Source organism: Eptatretus burgeri, chromosome 10 (genome assembly GCF_056783735.1).
Source record: "Eptatretus burgeri isolate ZD-2024b chromosome 10, Ebu_testis_v1, whole genome shotgun sequence".
In the NCBI taxonomy this organism is placed as follows: domain Eukaryota; kingdom Metazoa; phylum Chordata; class Myxini; order Myxiniformes; family Myxinidae; genus Eptatretus; species Eptatretus burgeri.
In genome coordinates, this window is record NC_140970.1 from 70,924,212 (window position 1) to 70,951,553 (window position 27,342).

General features: G+C 45.3%; 1 protein-coding gene and 1 long non-coding RNA gene across 3 annotated transcripts in view; one reads left to right on the plus strand and one right to left on the minus strand.

The window, feature by feature from the left end:
* LOC147018837 (endothelin-converting enzyme 1-like) overlaps positions 1-14,490 on the plus strand; it is a 102,323-nt gene extending 87,833 nt beyond the window's left edge. For both annotated transcript variants that reach the window (XM_085898909.1, XM_085898908.1), the window contains 3 exons: positions 1,426-1,613; positions 4,156-4,248; positions 12,310-14,490. In XM_085898909.1, the coding sequence (XP_085755035.1) occupies positions 1,426-1,613; positions 4,156-4,248; positions 12,310-12,486 (458 nt within the window). In that variant the 3' untranslated portion in view covers positions 12,487-14,490. The remainder of the gene's footprint in view (positions 1-1,425; positions 1,614-4,155; positions 4,249-12,309) is intronic.
* Positions 1,870-27,342, minus strand: part of LOC147018839 (uncharacterized) — a 31,224-nt gene continuing 5,751 nt past the window's right edge. The window contains exons 2-3 of the long non-coding RNA XR_015062549.1: positions 4,466-4,551; positions 1,870-2,484 (exon numbers count right to left, since the gene is read on the minus strand). This is a non-coding gene — a long non-coding RNA (uncharacterized LOC147018839). The remainder of the gene's footprint in view (positions 2,485-4,465; positions 4,552-27,342) is intronic.

The window sequence follows — 27,342 nt, forward strand, 5'->3', positions numbered from 1 at the left end:
TCCATCTATCTCTATCTCTATCTATCTACGTAGCTTGGAGGTATGTTTTGGGTCGTTATCTTGCTGTAGGATGAACCCCTAACCAACTAGGCATAGACCAGAGAGTATTGCAAGGCGATGCAAAATGCTGTGGTAGCCCTTTTGGTTCAGGGTGCCAGTCACTCTGTGCAAGTCTCTGGATCCAGCAAAAGAGCCCCCAGATCATCACGCTTCCTCCTCCATGTTTGCAGTTGGTGCCACACACTGAGGAACCATCATTTCGCCAACTCGACAGCATACAAAAACCCTGCATGATGAACCAAAGATTTCAAATTTTGATTCATCGGTCCATCAGACCTTTTTCCAGTTTTCAGTAGTCCACTGGTGGTGCTTCATGGCCCAGACAAGCCTCTTTTTCTTATTTTGCTATCTTAGCAATGGCTTTCTTACTGCCACTCGACATGTCAAACCTGCAGCTCAGTCTTTTCACAGTTGAAACTGAGACTTCCTTACTTCAACCAGTGTTAAGCTGTGCTTGAAGCTGCTGTCCTGTGAGCAGCCTATCACGCAAGCTGTTGACTCTCAGAAACTTGCCTTCTGATTGTGTTGTGGCTTTGGGCCTGCCAGACCTCTTCCTGTCAGAGTTTCCTCCAGTTTCCAAGTGCCTTTTGATGGTGTAGGAAACTGTACTCACTGACACCTTGGCTTACTTTGCAATTTCTCAAAAGGAAAGACCTACACTTTTAAGGGTTATAATGGTCTGTCTATCTTCCTTTGTTAATTGTCTTTTTCTCACCATTATGATAGCAATGTACTACTTCCTGCAGTGCAATATTGTCCAAATAATGCTTCAGAGGGTGTAGCAACACAGTCTGTTCCAACACTGCTTTTACATAGACAGAGGGGTTGTAACTAATCAACAAAAGTTGGGACACCTGTAGGAATTGTTTGCATCAACTTTCAAGGCTTAATTTACTTCCATTGCTGCAGAACAGCTGCAGTTGCTAACCCATTACTTATTCCCTAAAAAGGGACTTTTTTAACAACTCTGAAATTTACATTATTTTTCAGTTTTTGGTAACCTAAACTTTTTTTTAACCTCTGGGAGTTTACCGCTTAGCTTTGTAGCATTTCAGGTTATTCACTGGACTTGAACTGCTTAAATTTCAGTAAAAACTGAAAAATGGGGGTGTTCTAAAACTTTTGACCGGTAGAGTATCGATATCTACCTCTCTCTCTATATCTCGATATATATCTCTATCTCAATCTCCATCTCTTTCAAGGAACCTTTAATTGTTCACTCGTTTTTGTTGTCTTGCTCTTGAGGCCTTACAGCAAAAGTGCATATCCAAGACCAAATCTTAAAATGCTGGTTTGCAAACTTCCCTTTAGGACTTGAAATTTTTCTGTGTGTCACTCCTTTCTTTCCAAAATCAATTTTTGCAGGAAGAAAATTTGATGTGATTGGCCACCAAGCAGATTGGACATCGAATGCTCAACATGAGTTTGTACAACGTGCCCAATGTCTGGCTCTGCAGTACAGTAACTACAGTGTGAACGGAGAAAATATCAATGGAAATATGACACTCCCAGATAACATTGCTGACAATGGTGGAATTCACATCGCTTTCCGTGTGAGTACTGTCCTGATATTATTTATTTATTTATATTTGTGTGGTTGCATGCATAGTGATGCTGAGCCACATGTACATAGACATAAAGAGACATGAGGAAAATGTTTTGCCATTTTGCCTTGTCATTTTTGCTCACGTACAAGATGAGGAACAAGCAAAAACATCCCACTTGTCTTTTTGATTATGAACGTGGAAACTTTAACAGCCATTCCAGAGTGTATGCAACAACTGCCAACCTTGTTCTGAACCCCTTAAACTCACACCAGTGAAGTGAAGCAGCAAGACTTTAACTACTTGATCACCAACCCACTCCAGAACCTGGTGACTTATCATGAATATGTTTAAGTAATTACAGAATCACTGTGCCGGTCACCTGATCATTGGAATTAAATTGGCCACAAATATAAAAATTATTCATAATAATCACTACCGGCTTTCCATAAACAAGATGAACATCTTGGTTATTTCAGGGCAATCAGGCAATGTGCCTGTCTCTTGCAACACCTGAGTATGTGAAGCTACACAAAAGAGTATCATAGTTTTATACATAAGACATATCTGTAAGAATTACAACATTGATATACCGGGAAATATGGTGCCGGCATCAATCACGAATGGCAGTGGAAAATTAAGAATTTTCCCCAGAATTAGATGGAATGACTTGTAATACCCCCTCTTACTGGGATTGGCGCTATATGATACACATTTACAGAGACATAATTTACGTTCTCCCCCAGCCATAAACCTCAGCAATGCAAATTTCATTTTTACCTCCAAAAACTTTCCTGTTTGCCGAATCAGTCAAGGGTTTCTCGAAGCATCTCCACCTTTTCAGGTGAAAAAGACAGAGTCCTGGAATAGTTGGGTGTGACTGGGTATGGTGGGTACAGAGAGTGAAGGGTTGGGGATGTATGATTTGGAAGCAAACACAGAATTGAGGCATTTAGCCTTCTCATGAGTGGGGTCAACTGTGGTACCATTTTAAGTGAGGGAAGGAATGGAGGAGGAGCATATTCCAGAGACAAACTTAACAAGGGTTCTTTGCGAGTGAGTCCAAGAAATTAACTTTGTAAACTAAGATGAACAAAGCAAAGAGATTTGATAAATGCAACTTACCAAATTAGAGTGTCTGCTTTGAGTCTGGGAGGTCGGCAGTTCTAACACCAGCCGAGTCATACCAAAGACTTTAAAAATGGTATGTTACTTCCTTGCTTGACAGTCAGCATTTAAAAGGATAGAGCATGGGCAATCTATGCTAGTAAGGCAATGGTAAACCACCCAGTAAAACCCTTGCTAGGAAAGTGCTTCGACAGCACCAGCACTCTGTAAAGAGTATTGTTCAACAAAATTGAATCCTACCATAACCTCCATATTTTTTGATCATATTGAGAGAACATGTGCACATTAATCGATGAATAATGACTTTATTACCTCTGCCACCGAAGGTGAAGGAGGTTATGTTTTCACCCCTTTCTGTCTGTCTGTTTGGTTGTCTGTTTGTTTGTTTGTTTGTTTGTTTGTGTGCAGGATAGCTCAAAAAGTTGTGGATGGATTCAGACGAAACTTGGTGCACATTTTGGGTGTGTAACAATGAAGAATTAATTCAATTTTGGTGAAGATCTGAATCCGGATCTGGATATGAGATTTATTTAATTTTTAAAGTGTCTTCACCATTGAGAGATAGGGCCTAAAACGATATACAGCACGATATTTCAAAAATGTAATGGGCTTGATATGTTCTACTGGATCAGGCATTGTGTCGCGGAGGTATGCGCTCTACCGAGTGCCCTTCTATTTTTGTATGCATTGGTTTGAGTAAATAAAATATAAATACAATGAGATGATTTAAAATGAGGTGTATTTTATGCATCTTATTAAATAGTGAATGTGATGCACATTTTAACCCTCGATTGTTGAAAGATTGTTAACTTGAGCCGGGTGCTCATTAATCAGACAACCAATATCTTGTCATATCCTGTGAAGGGTCTGAACTTTTGGTGAGGGAAGAGGTGGGGAGGAGTGGCGGGAAATGAAAGGATATTCTCCTAACATTGAAACTACTTGGATTTGCCAACTGTAGAGCATTCCCATTCCTTGCTTGCAGTGCCCATTTTCATGCCACATGAATTCACATCTGTAACTGCTGCCATTATCTGAAAGATTACAGCCCTGGAAATAATTGGTGGAAGAATCATGATCCTCAGCTGACAATTAATCCAGACAATGTGAAGAAAATTTGTCCCAATGAGACCAAAATGTTGTCTTTATGTAATACAATGACCAAGTGAATTATTGGATGAAGGCAGCTTGCAATTTTTTTGTGTTTGGAAAAGAGTAAAAGGCAGTGGGTTCAAAGAGTGGATGAAAGATACAAAGGCCCCCAACAGTCAGCCCTGTGCCGAAGACCTCTTTCCTAACTTTAAATTATTTCTTTTACAAATAAGTATGAAGTCACAGTGACGCTTCACATCGGCTCAGTTTGATTTTTACAGCTTAGCCTGAGAGCTCCTAACATTCATTGACCAGGCACGTTGTTTTCCAGGCTTACCAGAATCTGAACACTTCTGCAAAAGATAAGGTGCTGCCTCTGTTGGGCATCAGCAACCAGCAGGTCTTCTTTGTGCAGTTTGCACAGGTGAGGGAATTTTACACAACAATCACAGATATATTTTAACATGATCATAACCTAGTCTGTTTCACCCAGGAATGGCCTACAAGTGGAAACGGTGGAATTCACCTGAACCTGTTGATGCAAATTAAACAATCACATCTGAGCACGTGTTACTTTTGGTTAGGTGGAAATGACGAGGTGCATTTCAGTGTCATTTAAGAGAATAAAGAAAGCAAACAACCTCTGATTTACTTAGAAAAACCCTGGGTCTTCTTGAGTGGGATGATGATTCAAATCAAAGGTGATCATGTTTCAACTCAGGATGATCTGTAATGCATTAAAAAAAAAGTCCAATATAAGTGAACTTGGCAGAATTCACTTACTGCATTTTTTTAATAACAAATTCGACAGATAAAACCAATGTTTTATTTTTGAGCATTTATTTAGATTTTTATCAATTTCATTTTCAGGATAACGTAAAACTATATGGGAGGGGAGGCGGGGGCTTGCGGGAGGGCCAGACACTTATTTAATCACTATAAATTATTTTAAAATATTTAACGTTTAAAAATAATACGAGCTGGCAGCCTGTGGTAAAAATACCATGATATAAAAATAAAAATAAACCTTTTATTCTTGTGCTGGTTGGAAAAGTTAAGTTGAGGCAGTATTATAATTTTACCATGCTGTAGGTGTGGATTAATTTGAAGCAACTTTTATGTAATTTATTGTCTCTGAGGAGAATTTCCGTGTTGTGGAGGGGAGACACTATAAGCCTATTAAATATACTGTATAGAGTAATGTGAAATTCCAAAATCATCATATTTCTTAACAGCAATTATATCGCGGCATATTTCTTAACAGAAAAAAATAATACAGGAGCAATCCAAGCAGCTGTATGTTTGACACACTGCCAAGGTTCAATTTTTGGTCCGACTTAAAAAAATTATAATTTTCCCGTTGCCTTGGATTAATTTGAAGAATTTTTTCTCTCTTTCGAAGGAGCATTTCTGTGTTTCAGGGTGGGACAGTCAGACAGACCTTGACAGATGGCATTAGTCTATTATACTGTATATACAGTATCTACACTATGAGAGCCGTGTCTATGCATCTATGTGTCGATCTGTGTGTCACCATTTTTCTCAGAGATGGCTAAACGGATCTTCATCAAATTTTCAGGGGTTTCTCAATGAGTGCCAGGAAGTGTTACAGACAAAACTTTGAAATATTTGATTTTTTAAAAGGTCAATTTAAAAAAAAAAAAATATTTTTGGGAGGGGCATTAAAAAATTGCTCTACAGTGCTGAAGCCATTTTTGATTAATGACAGTTATATTCAAGTGCACATATGCATAAATAAATTAAAAAAAACAATTACCAGACATTTAAATACAAATAAACCTTTTCCGGAAGCAAAGGTGGTGGTACATCTTCTTCTTGAAGAGCACCATATTTATAGATCGAGGTCAAATTTAACCCAGAAACATCAAGGGTACATTCGCGAGCATCCATTTGACAAATAACATCAAATTCCACTTCCAAGGTAACATTTTTACAATGCCTTTTCGCCAATAAGCTACAGGGTGTTTACAAAGTCCTCTTACCCCTCCACAGGACTTGATATATATATATATATATATATATATATATATATATATATATATATATATATATATATATATATATTTTTTTTTTTGAACACACAAGAGGTATAAATGCAAACTATGAATACACAAACTGCTATTGTCATAAAAATCAAAATATTAACATTAACATGAACATATATATTCCAAAAGCACCAGGGTAGATGATGATTGGGAGGTGGGGGGGTAAGAGGGAGGGTAATGGGAATTTGTAACCACCTTGCACATTTTTGAATGTGTGAAATAGATTTTGCGATCTCTTATTTTTGGGTCTCTTAGTTTTTTTACTGTTGCAATTCCACCGGGTTTCTGCAAATTTTACGGGATTGAGTTGGACAGGTGACTGTACTGATGGGCCATTTCAAAATTGCGAAAAAGTGCCTAAGCCTTTCTCGCTCCGTGAAAAAAAAGTTTATATTTATATATATATACTCTCCTGGTCTAAAGTTTTAGAACACCCCCATTTTTCCAGTTTTTACAGAAATTTAAGCAGTTTAATGTTTCAATTTACTCTGAAATTAAAGCATAGAACAAATAAACAATTGCAGATAAAAATAAATCATGGAATCGTTTTGTTGAACAAAATTTAATCTAAATTTTCGACTCATCAAAGTAGCCACTTTTTGCAGATAAAACAGCTGAACATACTCGTGGCATTCTATCTACAATGGAAATCAAATATTGTTCGGAAAGTTCTTCCCAACACTATTGCAGAAGTTTCCACAAACGTGTTGCACTTGTAGGTTGCTTTGCTTTCACCCTTCTGTTCAGTTCATCCCAAACCAGCTCGATGGGGTTTAAGTCTGGAGACTGTGCTGGCCATTCCATGATTTGAAGCCTACCGTCTTGTTCTTTTCTTCAAAGGTAGTTCTGACATAGCCTGGAGGTATGTTTTGAGTCGTTATCTTTTTGTAGGATAAACCCCCTGACCAACTAGGCGTAGACCAGAGGGTATTGCATGGCGCTGCAAAATGCTGTGGTAGCCCTTTTGGTTCAGTGTGCCAGTCACTCTGTGCAAGTCTCTGGATCCAGCAAAAGAGCCCCAGATCATCATGCTTCCTCCTCCATGTTTGACAGTTGATGTCACACACTGAGGAACCATCCTTTCGCCGACTCAATTGCGTACAAAAACCCTGCATGATGAACCGAAGATTTCAAGTTTTGATTCATCGGTCAATAAGACCTTCTTCCAGTTTTCAGTAGTCCACTGGTGGTGCTTCATGGCCCAGGCAAACCTCTTTTTCTTATTTTGCCATCTTAGCAATGGCTTTCTTACAGCCACTCGACCGGTCAAACCTGCAGCTCGAAGTCTTCTCTTCACAGTTGAAACTGACACTTCCTTACTTCGACCAGTGTTAAGCTGTGCTTGAAGCTGTTGTCCTGAGAGCCGCCCATCACGCAAGCTGTTGACTCTCAGAAACTTGTCTTCTGATTGTGTTGTGGCTTTTGGTCTGCCAGACCTCTTCCTGTCAGTTTCCTCCAGTTTCCAAGTGCCTTTTGATGGTGCAGGAAACTGTACTCACTGACACCTTGGCTTGTTTTGCTATTTCTCCAAAGGAAAGACCTACACTTTTAAGGATTATAATGGTCTGTCTGTCTTCCTTTATTGTCTTTTTCTCGCCATTATGATAGCAATATACTACTTCCTGCAGTGCAATATTGTCCAAATAATGCTTCCGAGGGTGTAGCAACACAGTCTGTTCCAACACTGCTTTTATCCAGACAGAGGGTTTGTAACTAATCATCAAAAGTTGGGACACCTGTAGGAATTGTTTGCATCAACTTTCAAGGCTTAATTTACTTCCATTGCTGCAGAACAGCTGCAGTTGCTAACCCATTACTTGTTCCCTAAAAAGGGCCTTTTTAACAACTCTGAAATTTACATTATTTTTCAGTTTTTGGTAACCTAAACGTTTTTTTTAACCTCTGGCAGTTTACCGCTTGGTATTGCACCATATCAGGTTATTCACTGGACATGAACTGCTTAAATTTCAGTAAAAACTGAAAAATGGGGGTGTTCTGAAACCTATTACTGGTTGAGTATATATGTATATATTTTATATATATATATATATATATATATATATATATATATATATATATATATATATATATATATATATATATATATATATATATATATATATATATACAGTGGTCCCCCTAGAATCCGAATTTAATTCGTTCCAAGAGGCTGTTTGGATTCCAAAATGTTCGGATTCCAAAACTATTTTCCCAATAAGAAATAATAGAAAGTGAATTAATCCGTTCCTGGACCCCAAGAAAACCCACTTTCAACTGAAATTACCCATGTTTAAGATAAAATAAGATGAGTAAATGACTTTTTCTGGGTCATGAATCTTTTTCCAAGCCTGGGGGATGAGCAGGAGCGTTGTTGCTTCTTCCATCAGGTCTGGATGCAGCTCTGGCCTATCAGTGGCCATTGCGATCCAAAACGTAAACTGTTCAGCCTGGTGGAGGTATGTAATTAACCATGAAGCACCAAATGGTGTTTTATATCCCAGTGCACTCTGTGGAGACACAAACGTGCCGTTTTCACCGCACGGTTCCACGGGAGAGAATCAAGAGGTGAAGCGATTGGGTGACGCAGCATGACGTCACTACCATGCTTGCGAAAAAAAATATTCAGTTTGTTAAAGCCGATTCGTCAGAGGGTTCATTGAATGAATTCGCTTCACGACGGGTTTTCGCGCTTTTATCGCTTCTTTATTTTTCAGAATCCTACACACGGTCGATTTCGGCAGCTCGAACATGGCAGCGAGATCTGACACTCGCATACCGTTCTCATGCTAAGTGATAAGTTCTTTCTTCAACTCAATTGTCGTTCTCACGGACTTCCTCATATTCCTATTTGCTTCACTGCTCTTCTTGGGTGCCATGGTGAATGCACAAGGGTGATAATTGAAAAAAAAAATGCACAAATCAAGGTGAAAACACGAGGTAAAGTAGCGATCGACACACGAGAGATGCTTTCACGAGTACTTCCACCGACGAACTGAATGAACAAAGCGCGAAGATGCGGGTCGAACAGGCGGGGGAGACGCACGCGAACAAACATAAACACCACGTTGTGTTCGGTTTTCGAAAATGTGTTCGGTTTTTGGGCAAAATTTTCTCAAAAATTGTTCGGATTCCAATTTGTTCAAACAATGGGGCGTTCAGATTCTGGGGGCATCACGGTATATGTATATATATATATATATATATATATATATATATATATATATATATATATATATATATATATATATATATATATATATATATATATATATATATATATATATATATTGGCTGCTCTTAGAGCACCCTTATTCTGGACATTTCCATCTGTCTGTCCGCGAAACTTTGGTCAAGCAGAGGGGCTAAACCACTCAACCGATTCAAATGAAATTTGGTAGGTAGGACCAATATTTCTGGGAATCGTGTGCTTTCGAATATGGGACCCCGGGCCCTAGCAACGGCATAGCAATGGCCCTTTAAAGTGGTCAAAAAATCGAAAAATCTAAGCTTAGAATTCTGTGCAAAATTTATCTTGCTCCCTTCATGCCAATTTGCAGCCCTAACAAAAAATATTTGTCGGAGGAGATTGGTTTTGGCGAGTACATGTCGAACATTTCAGAAACGGTTAATTGCGAATATCTCTAAGAGAAAGAGTCTGATTTTGATGAAACTTGGGTTAAATGTGTACAATGTGGCGAGCATGTACACAAAAATGAATGGTTGCTATGCACACCTCTGTTGCTTAGCAACAGCTAAAATACTTTATCGTACATCGTACACTTATTGTGGACTGTACAAAAAAATCAATACCTCCGAGGGACCTGTTTTTTTTGTGCTCAAGGAGAATGTCTTACAGCATCATATAAAAAAATAAAATCTTTAGCGAATAGATAAATGGAATTACCAGGGCTGCCATTTGTTAGAGTCTCTTTGGAAACATGCTTGAAATTTCACAAGGCGGGTTTCTGGGCGCAAACTAAGAGGGCTGTGATAATCATATTTATTGTGCTAAATTGATTGATAGCATGTACATGAATATCGGCTAGTGGCGTCGGCCAGCTTTCCATCTCGAGCGAGCAGCCATGTCGCCTACCGTCTTGTGTGTGTGTGTGTGTGTGTGTGTGTGTGTGTGTGTGTGTGTGTGTGTGTGTGTGTGTGTGTGTGTGTGTGTGTGTGTGTGTGTGTGTGTGTGTGTGTGTGTGTGTGTGTGTGTATATATATATAGTGAAAAATGCATCTTTGCTCTTTTTTTTTCAGGTATGGTACTGTGGTATTTATTTTTTAAATCCAGCACTTCTGGCTGAAGATGAATCCAGATTTTGCAGTTTAATTACCTGTGAAAAATACAACTGTGTATGTTCTTTCTCAACTTTAATGTACATTGAATGCTTCGCCCCAGAGCCAGATGTTTTCACAATGATAATACCTGCTTCACTCGTTGCATGTTTTTTTCTGCACATTAATGGAACTCTAATTAGTTTTTAACCATTGTTTTTTTTATATATCTCCTTTCTATAAATGTTGCTACCAATGATAGAATTGATTTTTGTTGGTCCTGTGAATGTGATCTGAAATCAACGTTTATCAACATTTACCAATTAAAAAATCGAATCCTGCCAAGCCGAAGTACAATTTGTCTTTAGAAGAGACCTCCTCAGGACAAGAATAGACAAATTCGGCCAAAAATGCCAACTTCCATTCCACAGCATAAAATAACAAGTCAGTTGAGAAGTATCGGTATACTTTTTGCTGTTGTTGAGGGAAAAGTTTTATTTGTAGGAAATATTTTTCTATTCCGGTAGAGGGATTTTATGGGCAATGCAGCCTTTTCAGAGGTTGGACTTGAGTGTCTATCCCAGTTTTCTTTGAAGCCATTAAGAGAGAACCACTGTTTTTCTTTTTCTCTTTCTCTTTCTCCTTCTCCTTTTTCACTCCACTCTCTCATCGACGTCACTGATTTAATGGCATTCTTTGTGTAATGACATTCAGAGAAGACCATGGGAAGGTTGTTATATTCCCCACTGTACTCACTGACATCATATGTTAACAATTTTTTTTTTTTAATCACAGCATCAAAAGTTGCAAAAGTTTCACAATCAAATCAAGCTTATGCCGATAAATTACATTGTTGTAAATTGGCTTCCTAGGAAATCCTATCTTTTTTTTTTGTTTAATTTTTATATATATATATATATTTTTTTTTTTTTGTATACCTTGGTCGAGGCTCGTATGAGAGCTAACACACAACTCACAGCAAGGAGGCATGAGACAAGAGGGGCGGGAGTGGAAGGGACAAAACAGTGGGGAACAGACACATTAGGTGAACTGTGGAAGGGAGAGGGATGGGGATGGGACGGGGAACATGGCGAAGAGAAGATGGACATTTCAGGGACTTTCAGGAAGGAAAGCAGGAGAAATGAAGGAAGTGGGCTTGGGTGGATTATCAGGGGTAGAAAAGATCGAGGATTTGGATGGGGGAAGATAAGAGGTGGTGGTGAACAGCTGTTTTGAAAGCCTGGAGGGAAGAATGGGAAAGAATAGAGTGAGGAAGTTTATTCCAAAGGCGGGAAAAAAGAGGAATGAAAGAGTGAAGATGAGCAGTGATTCGTGATTTTGGTAGTTTTACCAGAAGGGGGTTGTTGGCGGACCTTGAGCGCCCTGTGGAAATGTGGTGGAGACAAATCGCAGAGAGAGCAGGGGGGGCAAGGCTGGAGAGGAGTCGGTAGAAGACAGAAAGACCACCAACCAACCTGCGGTGATGGAGTGAGAGGCCCAAAGACTCAGCTTCATTGCGGGAGATGCCGATGATCTTAAATGCCCTGGTTTCGACAGCGTGAAGCCGAGAAAGGTGGGAGGCAGGAGCACCAGCCCAGAGGGGAGAGCAGTACTCCATCAGGCTACGAACAAAAGCTTTGTAAGTGGTCAGGAGCTCAAGAGGGCCGAGGAAGGACTTAGCACGACGGAGGATTCCCAGTCGGCGACTGGCTTTTGAGGCGAGGTTGGAAATGTGACTTTCCCAGGAAAGGTCATGGCAGATAGTGAGACCTAGAAGCTTGAAAGAAAAGACTTCTTCCAGAGGATTGTTGAGAAAGTGGATGGGGGGGTTTTGTAAACGGTCCTTTCGAAGAGACATAGTGAGAGTGTGAGATTTGTCTGGATTGAAAGACATGTTCCACGTGTTGGACCAGTTTGTGATTTTATCCAGAATTTTATTGTTACCTCAAGCTTTGTTTACCTTATGCCCTCCACTCTTTTCTCTTTAAGTGCAGCCCCATTTCCATTGTGTGTATGCCTTGTTCTTGTTTATATTTTTCAACTTATTAATTTAACACTAAAAACAAATTTTAAAAAGGCCAAAGTCATGGGTGCTGCATAAGATTCAGGAAGACTTATTTTTGACTTTTCTTGGTCCATTGCAGATGTGGTGTTCAATTCAAACACCAGAACAAATGAAAACCAACTTGCTGTTCGAAGAGCACAGCCCCTCCCGTTTCCGTGTCATTGGCACACTGTCCAACTCCCTCGAATTTGCTGAACATTTCCACTGCCCATTAGGCTCCAAGATGAACCCAGAGAATAAGTGCTCCATCTGGTGAAATTCCTGTTTTGACTTACTGTGGTTGCTTGTGGGGTCTGTCTGCACTTTCTTTGTCAGCCTCACCATAACTGACTCCAGTCTTTATTTGTGATGTCAATTCAGAGCATTTAGAATGATTCCGTTTGGGATTGTGAAATATTTTGAAAAGCTTTAAATTGAAATGTTTTGTAGATTTAAACATCAGGTACCCAACTGCATTGTCTGTTGTAGCTGGATTTGGTATTTTGACTTGACTGCTGTTTGACAGTCAATTTTGTTCCTCCAATAGGACAATAATGTTTTATTTATCTTCCTATTAACAGGAAGTCATGAAAAAAAATCTTATGTTATGGCAACATGAGTTGTTTATAATGCTTGTTCCTTAAATTGGTGTGCTATGAAGCTGAAAAAAAATTGTTTACTCTCTGTACATTTTAGTGGTTTATTAATGGATTGTATAGGTCTAGATTAAAAGTCTTTCTCAGAATGAAATTAGTCAGAACATAGTTGCATACATGAATTCCTGACCAGAGGAGAGATCAGCAATATGATTGCACCATGTAACACTTGTCATTTAATGGCCAACTTTCTCCGTATAATTATTCAAAATTATCTTTGAAATGTTATTTTGTAAATAATGTAATGATAGTAGATTCTGGAACCTTTGCCTTAAGACTGACTAGAAGTGCTTCCAAAAGAAAAGAAGCCAGCCACACACTTGGTAGTTTTAATTTAGTGTGAACATGCACTTGAGCATTTTGTATGGGACGTTTTTTTATTATTATTCTTGCAATAACGAGGTTTGAGCAGAAGCAAGGTGGTGGAGGATAAGGTAAAAATGCAAGGAACTGACAGTGGGACAACATTTGGACACAAGCAAAGAAATGAAAGAATGAACAGGAAAAGAGGAGATTGAGTGAGGGAGGAAACATTAACCTGCAAGTCAGAGGGTTGTTTTAGGTCGAATTGAATGGGAGCAAAAAAGATTGTAGGTGAGGATGGAGGATGACATAAGATGGTCGTGCACTGCCTGCTTGAAGTCCTGGAGGAAAGAGCGCGATCAACCAGCCCAAGGAAGCTGGTTTGATGAATTCAAAAAGGGAGGCATTTGTTGGATTGAGGTGTCTAATCAGCCTGGATTTTGGGAGATTAACCAGGAGAGGGGTGTTGGAAGTGTTGAAGGACTGAGAGAACAGTAAAGGCTAGACCCAAGAAGATGCAGTAAAAAGAGATTGACCACCAGCCTGTCTGGGATGTGAGAAAAACAGACCTTGTGATTTTGCCTCATCCCGTGCGATGTCAATATTGTTGAGAGCTTTACATTCCACAGAATCTTTGAGAGTCCAATGTTATGAGGGGCTACCAGCCCAAAGGAGAGACCAGGAATCCATTGAGCTGCAAAGGCCTTGTATGTTGTGAGTCGTTCAGATTTTTCAAGAAAAGATTTGGAACGACTGAGGGTGCTCAACCTGCAGTTGGTGTGGAGACCATCTTTGCAAAATGGTTGGCCCAGTATTTCTCCCAAATGAAAACTTTTCATGAAGCAACTTGAAGAAGTCAAAAGTTAGCATGGAACTTTGAAATACAAAATGATTGCTTGTAAAATGCACTAGACAGCAAATATTTCCCAATTACTTTACAAATGCACTTTCACTTTACTTCATTTAGCTGCACAATAGACAGATGTATCCACAAGGAAAAATTTAATTGTGCTATTTGTAAGCATAATTTCACAGGGTTCTGGGGTTGTGACACAGCTTACAAAATTAATCGGAATGTAATTGTATTGGTACTTAACAATAATTCTCTTTTGTTGTTTGCATAATTTAACAATGCCCATTTTAATGACTGAATGTGAAATTTCTTTTGTGGGATTTTTATTGCCATTTCTATTTTTTCTCTAAAAAAAATTGTCCAATCCAAATGAGGTTTATGCTTTGTAATTGCAGATAAGGTGTATTTTAAACACTCTTTAAAAACTGGAATATTTTTTCATTGTGATTAAATATATTTTTGTGTTCTGTTTGTGGTTGACCTCATTATTGTATGACACTTACATTTTGGTGCATAAGATAGTTATACAATTTTTTTTTTTACTTTACTGAGTAGTAATTCCACTTTTTTTTTTTGTATACCTTGTCGAGGCTCGTATGAGAGAACGCACATCAAGGGGGGCATGAGACAAGAGGGGCGGGAGTGGGAAGGACAAAACGGGGGGGAACAGAGACATTAGGAGATCTGTGGAAGGGAGAGGGATGGGGTGGGGAACATGGGGTATACAAGATGGACATACAGGGACTTTCAGGAAGGAAAGCAGGGAATTTGAAGGAGGTGGGTTTGGGGTGGATTAACGAGGGTAGAAAAGATCGAGGATTTGGATGGGGGACGATAAGAGGTGGTGGTGAACAGCCATTTTGAAGGCCTGGAGGGAAGAATGGGATTGAATAGAGTGAGGAAGTTTATTCCAAAGGCGGGGAAAAAAGGAATGAAAGAGTGAAGGTGAGCAGTGATTTGTGATTTTGGTAGTTTTACCAGAAGGGGGTTGTTGGCGGACCTTGAGCACCCTGCATAAATATGGTGGGGACAAATCGCAGACAGTGCAGGAGGGGGGGCGAGACCAGAGAGGAGACTGTAGAAGCCAGAAAGACCACCGACCTGCCTGTGGTGAGAGAGTGAGAGGCCCAAAGACTCGGCCTCATCGTGGGAGATACTAATGATCCGAAATGCCTTGGTTTCCACAGCGTGAAACCGAGAAAGGTGAGAGGCAGGAGCACTAGCCCAGAGGGGAGAGCAGGGCTCCATCAGGCTCCGGATGAAAGCTTTGTAAGTGGTCAGGAGCTCAGGTGGGCCAAGGAAGGATTTTGCACGACGGAGGATTCCCAGTCGGTGACTGGCTTTGGAGGCCAGGTTGGAAATGTGGCTTTTCCAGGAAAGATCATGGCAGATAGTGAGACCCAGAAGCTTGAAAGAAAGGACTTCTTCCAGAGGATTGTTGAGAAAGTGGATGGGGGGGGGGGTTCCAAACGGTTCTTTCGGAGAGACATAGTGAGAGTGTGAGACTTGTCAGGATTTTTTTTTTTTTTTTTTTGTATACCTTGGTCGAGGCTCGTATGAGAGCAAACACATAACTCACAGCAAGGAGGCATGAGACAAGAGGGGCGGGAGTGGAAGGGACAAAACAGTGGGGAACAGACACATTAGGTGAACTGTGGAAGGGAGAGAGATGGGGATGGGACGGGGAACATGGCGAAGAGAAGATGGACATTACAGGGACTTTCAGGAAGGAAAGCAGGAGAAATGAAGGAAGTGGGCTTGGGTGGATTATCGGGGGTAGAAAAGATCGAGGATTTGGATGGGGGAAGATAAGAGGTGGTGGTGAACAGCTGTTTTGAAAGCCTGGAGGGAAGAATGGGAAAGAATAGAGTGAGGAAGTTTATTCCAAAGGCGGGAAAAAAGAGGAATGAAAGAGTGAAGATGAGCAGTGATTCGTGATTTTGGTAGTTTTACCAGAAGGGGGTTGTTGGCGGACCTTGAGCGCCCTGTGGAAATGTGGTGGGGACAAATCGCAGAGAGAGCAGGGGGGGCAAGGCTGGAGAGGAGTCAGTGGAAGACAGAAAGACCACCGACCAACCTGCGGTGATTGAGTGAGAGGCCCAAAGACTCAGCTTCATTGCGGGAGATGCCGATGATCTTAAATGCCCTGGTTTCGACAGCGTTAAGCCGAGAAAGGTGGGAGGCAGGAGCACCAGCCCAGAGGGGAGAGCAGTACTCCATCAGGCTACGGACAAAAGCTTTGTAAGTGGTCAGGAGCTCAAGAGGGCCGAGGAAGGACTTGGCACGACGGAGGATTCCCAGTCGGCGACTGGCTTTTGAGGCGAGGTTGGAAATGTGACTTTCCCAGGAAAGGTCATGGCAGATAGTGAGACCTAGAAGCTTGAAAGAAAAGACTTCTTCCAGAGGATTGTTGAGAAAGTGGATGGGGGGGGTTTTGTAAACGGTCCTTTCGAAGAGACATAGTGAGAGTGTGAGATTTGTCTGGATTGAAAGACATGTTCCACATGTTGGACCAGTTTGTGATTTTATCCAGATCTGCAGTGAGCGAAGAAGCTGCTGCTTGCCGGTCTGAGGGATGACAGATGGTACGGCAGAGGGTGGAGTCGTCGGCAAAGAGAAATAGAGGATTTTCCAGAGAGTCCGAGAGATCATTGATAAAAACCAGAAAAAGAACAGGGCCCAGAACGCTACCTTGAGGAACTCCAGCCTGCACAGGAAGAGGGGATGAAAGAACTCCATTTAGGGCCACACGTTGACTGCGACAGGAGAGGAAGTCTGCGAGCCATGAGTGGAGATGGCCTTGAATACCATGGGAAGAGAGTTTGGTGAGTAGGGCAGGGTGCCAGACTGTGTCAAAAGCACGTGATATGTCCAGGGATACGGCTCGGATTTCCTGTCTGGCATTGAGGACCTCCATCCATTGATGGGAGAGCAGAAGCAGCATATCCAGGGTAGAGTGACCTGGTCTGAAACCAAATTGATGATTGGAAATCAAGCCATTGGAGAAGAGGAAGGATTTGATGTCTGAAGCGATGATGGATTCCATAACCTTCTGCTGATTGGGAGAAGGCTGATTGGTCTGTGGTTGCAGGGATCTGTTTTAGCACCCTTTTTGTGTGGGGCAGTAATGTTTGCTGATTTTCAAGTCGATGGCAAATGACATTGAGTAAATGAGAGGGTGAATATAACAGAGAGGGTGAGCAAGAGCAGAGGAGCAGGTTTTTAGGACACGTAAGCTGATGCCATCTGGACCGGTTTCAGAATCTGAGTCGAGGTTTGACAGCAAGCTCTCCACCTTGTCAGAGGAAAAGGACACAGAGTCCAGGGACAGTTGGGTGCGACTGGGTAAGGTGGGTAGAAAAAGCGATGGGTTTAGGACACAAGATTTCGATGCAAACACCGAGTTTAGGCATTCAGCCTTTTCATGTACGGAATCAGCAGTGCGGCCATTTTGAGGTAAGGGAAGGGGTGGAGGGGGAACAAACACCAGAAACAAACAGTTTGAGAGTTCAGACTTGAGCTTATAAAGGTGGTGTTTTCTGGCTCTCCTGAGAGTAGATACACACTTGTTCCGAGCTTTATGGAAGGAACTGAGATTACTCTCAGTTGGGTTTGCTTTCCATGAGGCAAAGGCAAGTTGTGTCAGTACAACTGCCTCGCCACAAGCTTCAGTGAACCATGGGCGGGAGGAAGGGTAGGACAACTGAAGACGAGATGGGATAAATCTGTGCATGAGGGAGAGCAAGAGAAAGAATTCCCAGGATGAGTTGATGTTGGAGAAAGTAGCGATGGGAGACCAGTCTATAAGTTTGATGGCTGCTTGGAGACCCTGCCAGTCAAATTGAGTGAAATGCTAGAGTCGACGGCGCTGAGGTGGTTCTCTTATAACACCCAGAGAGATGTCCACTTTGACAAGCACGTGGTCAGAAGAACCGATTGGAGTGGAGGAAGAACAGCAGATATTTTCAGGGAAATTTGTCAAAATGAGATCCAGAAGAGAAAGAGGACCATTGGTTGAGAGCCGGATCAGGAAATTGACTGATTGAGTCGCAGAAATCTTTTGCTGAAATGCCATGACAGGTGAGAGAGGTACCCACACCTCGCCAACTGCCATGATGACAATTGAAGTCACCACATATGAGGAAGAGAGAGCTAGGATGATAACATAGAAGTTGGTCCATGTTTTCGGATAGTGAGGTGTAGATGGAGTCATCACTGTTTGGTGGACGGTGCAGTACACATATAAACATGAGGTGGGAGTGGAGGGGAAGCCGTAGCCAGAGGTATTTATGGGGATGTGGGGTGGAGTGATGGAGAAAGCATGGAGAGTGAGGAATAATGTCTTTGATGAAGAGAGTAACTCCTCCACCAGGACGAGGGTCAGGTCTGTCATACCGGAGGAGGGAGTAACCAGGGAGAGATACTTGGGAGTCAGGGATGTCTGAGGGAGGAAAGTTTCTGTTTGGCAGATTATATCTAGTTTGTCTGTGGCAACATGTATGGAAAGATCTGTAAGGTTTGAGCGAACGCCCTGGATATTTGAGGTCCACACTGTTAATGAAGAGGGAGGGGAGGAAGCTTTGGGTGCAGGGGAGGGGAGGGGGAGTAGGGAGGAGGGGGGAGGTAAGGAGAGTTGTTGAAAGAGTTTGGGGGATTGCAGAATAGCTTGGGGAGGGGACTGGATGAGGAGGAGAAAAGGCTCTGTGGTGCTGGGGGAGAGGGGTGGGGGGGAGCAAGGAGAGGGCAGAAGGCATTTGAGGAGCTGGAGTGATGAGATGGAGGTGAGAGGGCAGGGGAAGGAGGCAGCTTTGTGGATGTGAGGGGGGGAAACTTTGAAAAGGATGAGAGATGTGGGTGAATGGTTGGAGAAGGGTGACTGGGGAGAGTTGAGGGAGAAAGGTGAGGGGGAATTTTTGAGAGAGGTTCAGAGGGAAGCTTGGAGGGAGAATCGTGTGTTGGTTGCTTTGAGAGGGAGGAGTGAGAGGGGTGAGTTTGCACTGAAGTTGGAAAAAAAGAATGGTTGATGGAAAGTGAACATTCATAGCAAACTTTTTTTTTTTCATTTTAGGTCAGAAATGCGATTGAGGACATTTCTTGAGGAATGTAATAAAGGCGAATTAAGAGAGTGGAGAGAAGAAACGCTGTAACAGTTGGATTTTTTTCGGCAAGGTATGAAGGAAAGGTCGAATTGAGAGCAGTCTATTGAAATGGAAGAAGAGTAGTGAATTATGATACAGTAATGATAACCATACATGTGAAAGAAGAAGTTGAAGCATTTTAAGAGCTCATTTTTATTGTTATTATTATTATTATTTTACTTTTCTGAGAGAGTTTTCTTAAGATTAGGTAATGGAAAGGTTGCAGAAAAAATTGTGAGGCGAATGGTGAATTTCGATCGGTAAACGCAGGGGGTGGAAACAGATCGCGTGGTTATGGAAGAAGCACAAACAAGAAGATATGGGAGGTGTATCATCAAAAGTGAATTTGTTTATTTTAAATAAGGATTGGGTCACATTCAGAAAAGGGAAGGTTGAAGTAAAATCGTGGAGGTGTATGGTGAATTTGGAACTGTAAATGCAGAGTGAAGCTGATGAATCGATGAAATTTACCAGGAAGAGGGTGGAGAGAGACACATGATTACAGGAGGTGAATAGATAGAAAGGATACAAGGAAAATTATTAATTTTTGAAGATTAGACAAGATTCGGGAATGGAAGATTGTCGGAAGAAATCGTGAAGGTAAGGGGGAGAGAGGGTCAGCTCAAGTAGAATAAAGATGGTGTGTCTGCAGAAGAAGGAAGAAGAAGAATGAGGAAGAAGAAGAAGAAGAAGAAGAAGGAGGAAGATCGGGACTCGTGGGTATGGTCGTTTCTTTTGTTGTTTTTTTGCCATTTAAGTTTAAGACAAGAAACAGTGTTTAGTTGGGAGGGATGGGGGACATTGGGAAAGTGGGGAAAATATGAATTGAAGGTAATAGGGAGATAATACTGTTACGGATTCGCGCCCGCCGGCGTGCTGACGGCCACGTAACTCGAATCGCGGCACGTCGCCCACCGGACGGACAATCCAGTCGTGACCCTCTCGGACTAACGCCGGGAACCAGTCACGGGTGGACCTTTCGGTCTCACCGCGATCGAGCCAATCAGCCCCCGCGTGGGATAGGGTTGCTCGCCAAATTCGACCTACCAAAGTACCCACACGGAGGGTAGACCGGGCGGTCGCACCTCGCCGCAGGTCGACTTCGGACACAGGCCACTTAAGCGACCCGTTCCGTACTATCGGGATAACCGAGCGGTGTTATTCGTCGACCTCGATGGTTCGATTAATTATCGGGCGTATTCAGCCCACTACCAACCCTTCACGTGAAGCAAGATGAGGATTCAATGAAAGAAATGACGAAGCGAAGCGGGAAACAGTTCAACACAAAGCACATTTATTCGCGGCACACGGGAAGCACACATATTCAATTCCACCAAAAGCACACAGAAAAGAAAAACACAATGCAATTTACACAAAAAGCAAATGCGACAATGCAGATCTACTACCAATTACGCGAGCACACGGCAACACATACAATTTTACTTCACAGACGGCGCCGACAACACATACCCAAAACCAAGGAAAAGAATACCCTCAAGGATGAGGCGGGCCTGAGGCCGAGACCGGGTCGGGCCTACCCGTCTGGTGATGAGACGCGGAGCGGCGATGGTGCCTCAACTCCGCGGGCCTCGCGGGCAGTGTCTGGTAGGGGGTGGGAAAGGGGCCCCCTTGGTCGCACTATCTCAGCGCGGGGGGAAACAGGAGGGGGTTGCTGATGCTCCGGGTATAGAGGATTCCTACTCTGCCTCGAGTCCCGCGACGAGCGTCTCCACCTCGGCCAGGTCGCGCTGTCGGCCTCCCTGGGGTGCAGCTCCCTGCACGACGCGAGCACCCCTCGTCTGCCCTTGCCGCCTCTCCACAGCTCCGTCCCCTCCGTTCCAACTCCAACGCACACGACGACGACCAACTCCTTCTTGCTTCTTCTTCCCAACTCCACCGCCCGCGAAGTCTTAACTCTTGTCCTTCTGACTGACGAACACGGTCGCTTATATCAGCCCCGTGGCTTCGCCCTCTCATCTTTGACCCCCTCCCTTCGACCTTTCACCTCGCTCCCCATTGGCCCGAGAAAAAGTGGGCGTGAATGCTTTTTGATCCATAAATTTGCATATAGCGATCGCCCTCCAACGTCCTGGAGGCGGGGCCAAATCGCCCCTCGCTCACCGATTGGACGGCACAAAAGTGGGCGTGTGTCGTTTTTGATCCGTTTTTGAAGCAGAAAATCCGTGGTTTTGTACACGCTGTTCGGCGCGCGCCCTGCACGAGTCCAACACCGGTACCCACAAGCGGCGCAAGAACGGTGGCGATGCGACGGTTGCGAGGTGTGACGTGAAGCGGCGCCGCGGTGGGTAGTTGATGTTGTGGTTGTAACAATGGCGGTTGGTCCAAATTAAAGATAGTAAAAGAAAAACGGCTATCCTGAAGAGTCGCAGCACACATAAATGACATGTATTCCCACTAGACAACGGGTTTGGGCCTAACTACACATGTACTTACCGAGATATCTCACCTAAGGGACCTGAATGGTGGTTTGCGAATTTGGTAACCACAACACTACCCCCTCCCCTTTTTACAGACTCGTCCCGAGTCGTCAAATTTTCGTGTGCCATCATGTGTAGTTTTCCCCTAGTACATTTTACCTACGGATCCCTGAGTGCGACATTCATGGTATTCGTGTCCCCAAAATAAATAACCTGAGGGCTGCGTAACTGCCTAAACAAACTCACTCACACGGACGACTTAAATAAAATTGCCGGCGCTAGGACAGACATGCCGGGGGCGCACTCATATTTACAGTACATCTTAACCTTAACTTACAAATTTTACACTAAACCATGGCCCAGGATCAATGAACTCTGCAAAAGAAAAGCAGTTAGCAGGGAGCCAGGCTGCTCGCATGCAGTCTCTGGCTCAAATAATGCAGGTGACAGGGAACGTCTGCTCACAGCCAGGCTGCTCACACGCAGTCCAAGGCCTTCCCTTTTGAACTGAACGCAGTGAATCACAACGGTGCATGGGCCGCACAAACGTCGTCTCCGTGCCAGCTCAAGTGGCACACGCAATGAGCACAACAAATGGATGGATGAATACAAACACGGTGCACGGGCCGCCACTGCAGGCCCGTGTTGTAGCTGCCAACAGGGCAGTTCTCGCAGCTTGCAAACTGTTGCCTTGCGGATCCTGGCGCACATGGAAATGAACAGGGGGGGGCAAAGCAAAATTGAACGGGGCTGGTGAACGTGGGCAGTGGGCATGGCATGGCAAAGGCAGCAGGCAAACACAGCCCGCAGAAGAAGGCCGCTGCAGGCAAACACAGCCCGCAGAACCAGGCCGTTGCAGGCAAACACAGCCGGCAGATGAACTGGCCGGCACAGGCCTTGAAGAAAAACAGCCAGCAGATGAACTGGCCGGCACAGGCCTTGCAGCACAGCAGCTGCAGACGATCCAGCCGGCACAGGCCTTGCAGCACAGCAGCTGCAGACGAAGTTGGCCGGCCTCCGCCTTGAAGCAAAACACGGCCAGCCGATGAAGTTGGCCAGCTCTTGCCGTTCAGTGGAGGTTGGTGGAGGGAGTGCGGTGGTGCTGGCCACTTGGAAGGCGTGCTCGGACCTACCTACCTGTCTCCCTCCCACCTATCGCCTTTGCCTGTCACTGTACATACCCACTCCCTTAATTTGTCAAACCCCAATTTAGCCCCAACTTAATTTTTTTGTTGTTTTTATTTTTACTTCCCCACTATAAATCGTCCCCTAACCCCCTTCATCGTCCTTGTTCGGCTGACCTATCCTGTCACCTAGCCTACTCCCAACCCCTACGTTCCCTTCCCGGAGGGGAATAAGGGAGAGCTAACGTCCTGTGTCGAGGCCCAACGAAGCCCCAGAATGGCCTCCCCAGAGTTCGGCGATCTATAACCAAAGTGGGTCCAGCGGCCCACAACGACAGCGAGGGGATGGATGGTGCGGAGGGGTACATCTCCTAATCTACCCTAACCATTTAACTGTTAAACTACCCCGGGGCTTTCAACAAGCGCCTCTCGCTTAAACTATTGGTTCTATAAACCCAGATTCCCGTCGCCTGTGTTGGTGTCCTCACAATTTCGGGCCTCGCCCCCCAATTTTCTCTCCGTGCCCTCACACGGTCTCCTGGCTGGGACACGTTGCTCCCTTTGGCAGGCACGACCCTCTGCCGATTCTCCCGCTATGGCACCCCCGGGCACTACACTGCCTCCGAGCCTACCAGCTCCCTAACACCGGGGAGTGCCCCCCATGGCACCTCCCCTGAAACGCACACGTGGCAGGCCGGCCTCCCGGGCCCCTTTCCGAGGGTCACCCGTGCCCACAACACTGCCCACGCGGCTAATGGCACCCCGGGCCCCCGCACCAAGCAGGCGCACCCGTGCCCACTACTCTATCCCGGCCCCCCATGGGCCCATGGCCTACCGCGGCCGACTAGCCTGGTGCCCGGGGTACCCACTCAGCGATACTCACCTTTCGCAGCCACGCTCCCAAACCCGTCAACAGGGCTCCTGCACCCCTCCAAATGGGTCTCGAGCCTACTTTCCCACCAACAACAAAACGACCTCCATTTTTCAATTTGACTAACCCCCTAACTCACTTTACTCTGACCCCGGAGTCCCTTGGGCGGGAGTCACTCCTCCCCCCAATCACTCATCGCACCATGCATTCCCCATTCGCTCCATACACACAGACCCGCTGGCCTCACTCACTCAACATGTACACGTACTCACCTCACAACCCACAACTCTTCAACACACACACCACTGAACTCTGCCATCCTTCTAACTACATCCCCTAACTAACTCGTGCTCCCACGTCGTCCCTTATACTACAGCACGTTCCTTTTAACCTACGTAGCTAAGCTACGTCCCCACTACACATTCACAAGTCTGTCACTGTCTCCTAACTCATTTTATTTCCCAACCTAAATCTGGCTACAATCCCTCTAACTAATCCATTCCACGGACTCCATGAGGACTTACCCCTGCCCCATGAAGTCGGTCTAACTAAGCTAACCCTTCCCCCTAACTAGTTTCCATCCTGTGCCCAGGGTAAGGGGGTCTTCCCTCCTTGCCCAGGAATCCTGTGCACCCGAAAGTGAGGCTTGCTGTTTTTTTTTTGTTTTTTTTCATGCGCAGCACCTGCGCGGCAACTCAGAGCTCGCACCTGCCCGTGACGTCATGCAGCTGCACGTGTTCCTCGTCCCTCCTTGGACGGTACCATCCGGCAGGGATACCCCTCCTGCCGGATTCCAACCCCACGTGCAGCCATGACGTCACCGTGCGCATAAAAAAAAAAAAAAACACAAGCCCCACGTCTCGAGGGGTTCCCCACGCGAACACATGTGCCTTGCCCGTTGGAGCTGAACACACACGATCGCGTGGAGAACCCGTCCGGTCCAAATCCATTATCCTGCCTAAACTTTGTCCGTCCGCGGGATCGGCAAATCCACCGCGTGCGTTTCCGGACCGGGACTTCACTCTCGCAAGCGAGCACGTGGTGGCCTCGTGCGTTGCACAGCACGAACCTCGTGCTCACTGCTGGGTGAACCCGGCACGGTCCCCGAAACAACTACAGCCGCTACTCGGCTTTCTTTCTTCACATGTCGCCGTCGTCGCCATTCGACCCACGCACACCTGCGTGTTACGACACACACACTCCATTCCATTACATTTACACCGGGAGACGCGGCTGCGTGCTCCCGCATGCCAACCGACATCTCCCTCACATACCGCTCTCTCACACACACGGTCTCCCTTGCACTCAGCGACCTTGCACACGGCCGTTCACTCACGCGTGCCTCACTCACACACGCGGGGGCACTCATCCGCGGTGCCTCATCCACACACGGCGTGCTGGGAAGCACACACTCCGGCACACTCGCCACCACACCACTCACACGTGGTGCCTCACTCATACTGGCCGTTTCACTCACACACACGGCCTCACTCACACACGGTGCCTCATCCACACACGGCGTGCTGGGAAGCACGTACTCTGGCACCATCGCCACCACACCACTCACACACGGGGTCGCTTCCACACACGGTGCCGCACTCACACCTTGCACCACACACACAGGGACAACCACACTGGGGATTCGTGTCCCCACAAGGGTCTCCGGGGCCTCTATACCCCCCAAGCTCTCCGTGCACCTGTCCACAGCACTCGTCCCCTCAACCTCGCAAAGCACGACCGAACTCACCTGGTCGTGACTCGCCTCAAGGGGGAATACTCCCTCCCCTCGTTCCTGGAGGAGGCCATCCAGGTGCTCGCACTGGGTCTCTACCCAGTCCGCCAGCTCACCCCCATTATCCTCCACTACCTCCGTGTGTGTGTGTGTGTGCGTCACTTACCCCGTCTTCATCGTGTAGTCTTCCCTCTATCGTTCCCATCTCCCGTGTCTCTGCCAACTCTTCACCCTTTACCTCTCTTGTCTCAACTATTATTTCCGTTGTCGTCATTTCGTGTCTCGTCTCACACGTTTTGGTCTCCCCATTTAATTTTTCCCTCTTGGTCACCGTCGATTCCTCTGTCACGACCATCGCCCAACACGCCCCCCGAATTATTTTTTTACCCGCCTCCACCGCGGGCCTGTCAGCCGTTGCACCCCCTTCCAGCTCGTTTGCTCCTACACGTGGAGTCGCCATTTCTATTTCCCTGGTCACGGCCTTCATGCCCGCCTGCAGGCATCGGCCCATGTTCTGCGTCTCACCCCGTAGCTTTTTCATTTCCTCCTTCATGTTTGCTTCCATTCCGTTTATTTGTTGTGTATTCGCATCCATCGTCGTTTTCACTTCATTCATTTGCTTGTTCATGTTCGCATTCATCTTTTCGTTCATGCTTTTCATTTCGTTTGTATTTGCATCCATCCTTGCTGTCATTGCCGCCAGCATGGCGCATAGCTGGGCCATGTCGGGTGCGCTTGAGTGAGCCGTTTCGGCAGGGGTTGGGGAAGGGTTTTGGTGGAGAGGGGGGGGAGGTGTCATACACCGCGGCCGCTGCCGCACCCATTTCGGGCTCTGGGTTCAGTTGGACGAGCTCATGTTCCTGCACGGGCATTCCATCCTGGGCCATGGACTCTACATTACTACACATATACATTTCTAATACCCCCGGCTCCCGCTCGCCTTGAGACGCCATCTTGCTTCTCTTAAAGGGTTAATTTAGCTCGCTCGTAATTTGGAAGGAATCGGGGGTCGCTTCTCTCACCCCTGGACCGATTCCCGTGAATTTAGCTGGAGACAGGAGAGCCCGTTTTCCTGTTCTCCGATACCAGTGCCGCGAGGAGGGCGATGGATTTGTATCGCACGACCTGACACCAGTGTTACGGATTCGCGCCCGCCGGCGTGCTGACGGCCACGTAACTCGAATCGCGGCACGTCGCCCACCGGACGGACAATCCAGTCGTGACCCTCTCGGACTAATGCCGGGAACCAGTCACGGGTGGACCTTTCGGTCTCACCGCGATCGAGCCAATCAGCCCCGCGTGGGATAGGGTTGCTCGCCAAATTCGACCTACCTAAGTACCCACACGGAGGGTAGACCGGGCGGTCGCACCTCGCCGCAGGTCGACTTCGGACACGGGCCACTTAAGCGACCCGTTCCGTACTATCGGGATAACCGAGCGGTGTTATTCGTCGACCTCGACGGTTCGATTAATTATCGGGCGTATTCAGCCCACTACCAACCCTTTACGTGAAGCAAGATGAGGATTCAATGAAAGAAATGACGAAGCGAAGCGGGAAACAGTTCAACACAAAGCACATTTATTCGCGGCACACGGGAAGCACACATATTCAATTCCACCAAAAGCACACAGAAAAGAAAAACACAATGCAATTTACGCAAAAAGCAAATGCGACAATGCAGATCTACTACCGATTACGCGAGCACACGGCAACACTTATACAATTTTACTTCACAGACGGCGCCGACAACACATACCCAAAACCAAGGAAAAGAATACCCTCAAGGATGAGGCGGGCCTGAGGCCGAGACCGGGTCGGGCCTACCCGTCTGGTGATGAGACGCGGAGCGGCGATGGTGCCTCAACTCCGCGGGCCTCGCGGGCAGTGTCTGGTAGGGGGTGGGAAAGGGGCCCCCTTGGTCGCACTATCTCAGCGCGGGGGGAAACAGGAGGGGGTTGCTGATGCTCGGGGTATAGAGGATTCCTACTCTGCCTCGAGTCCCGCGACGAGCGTCTCC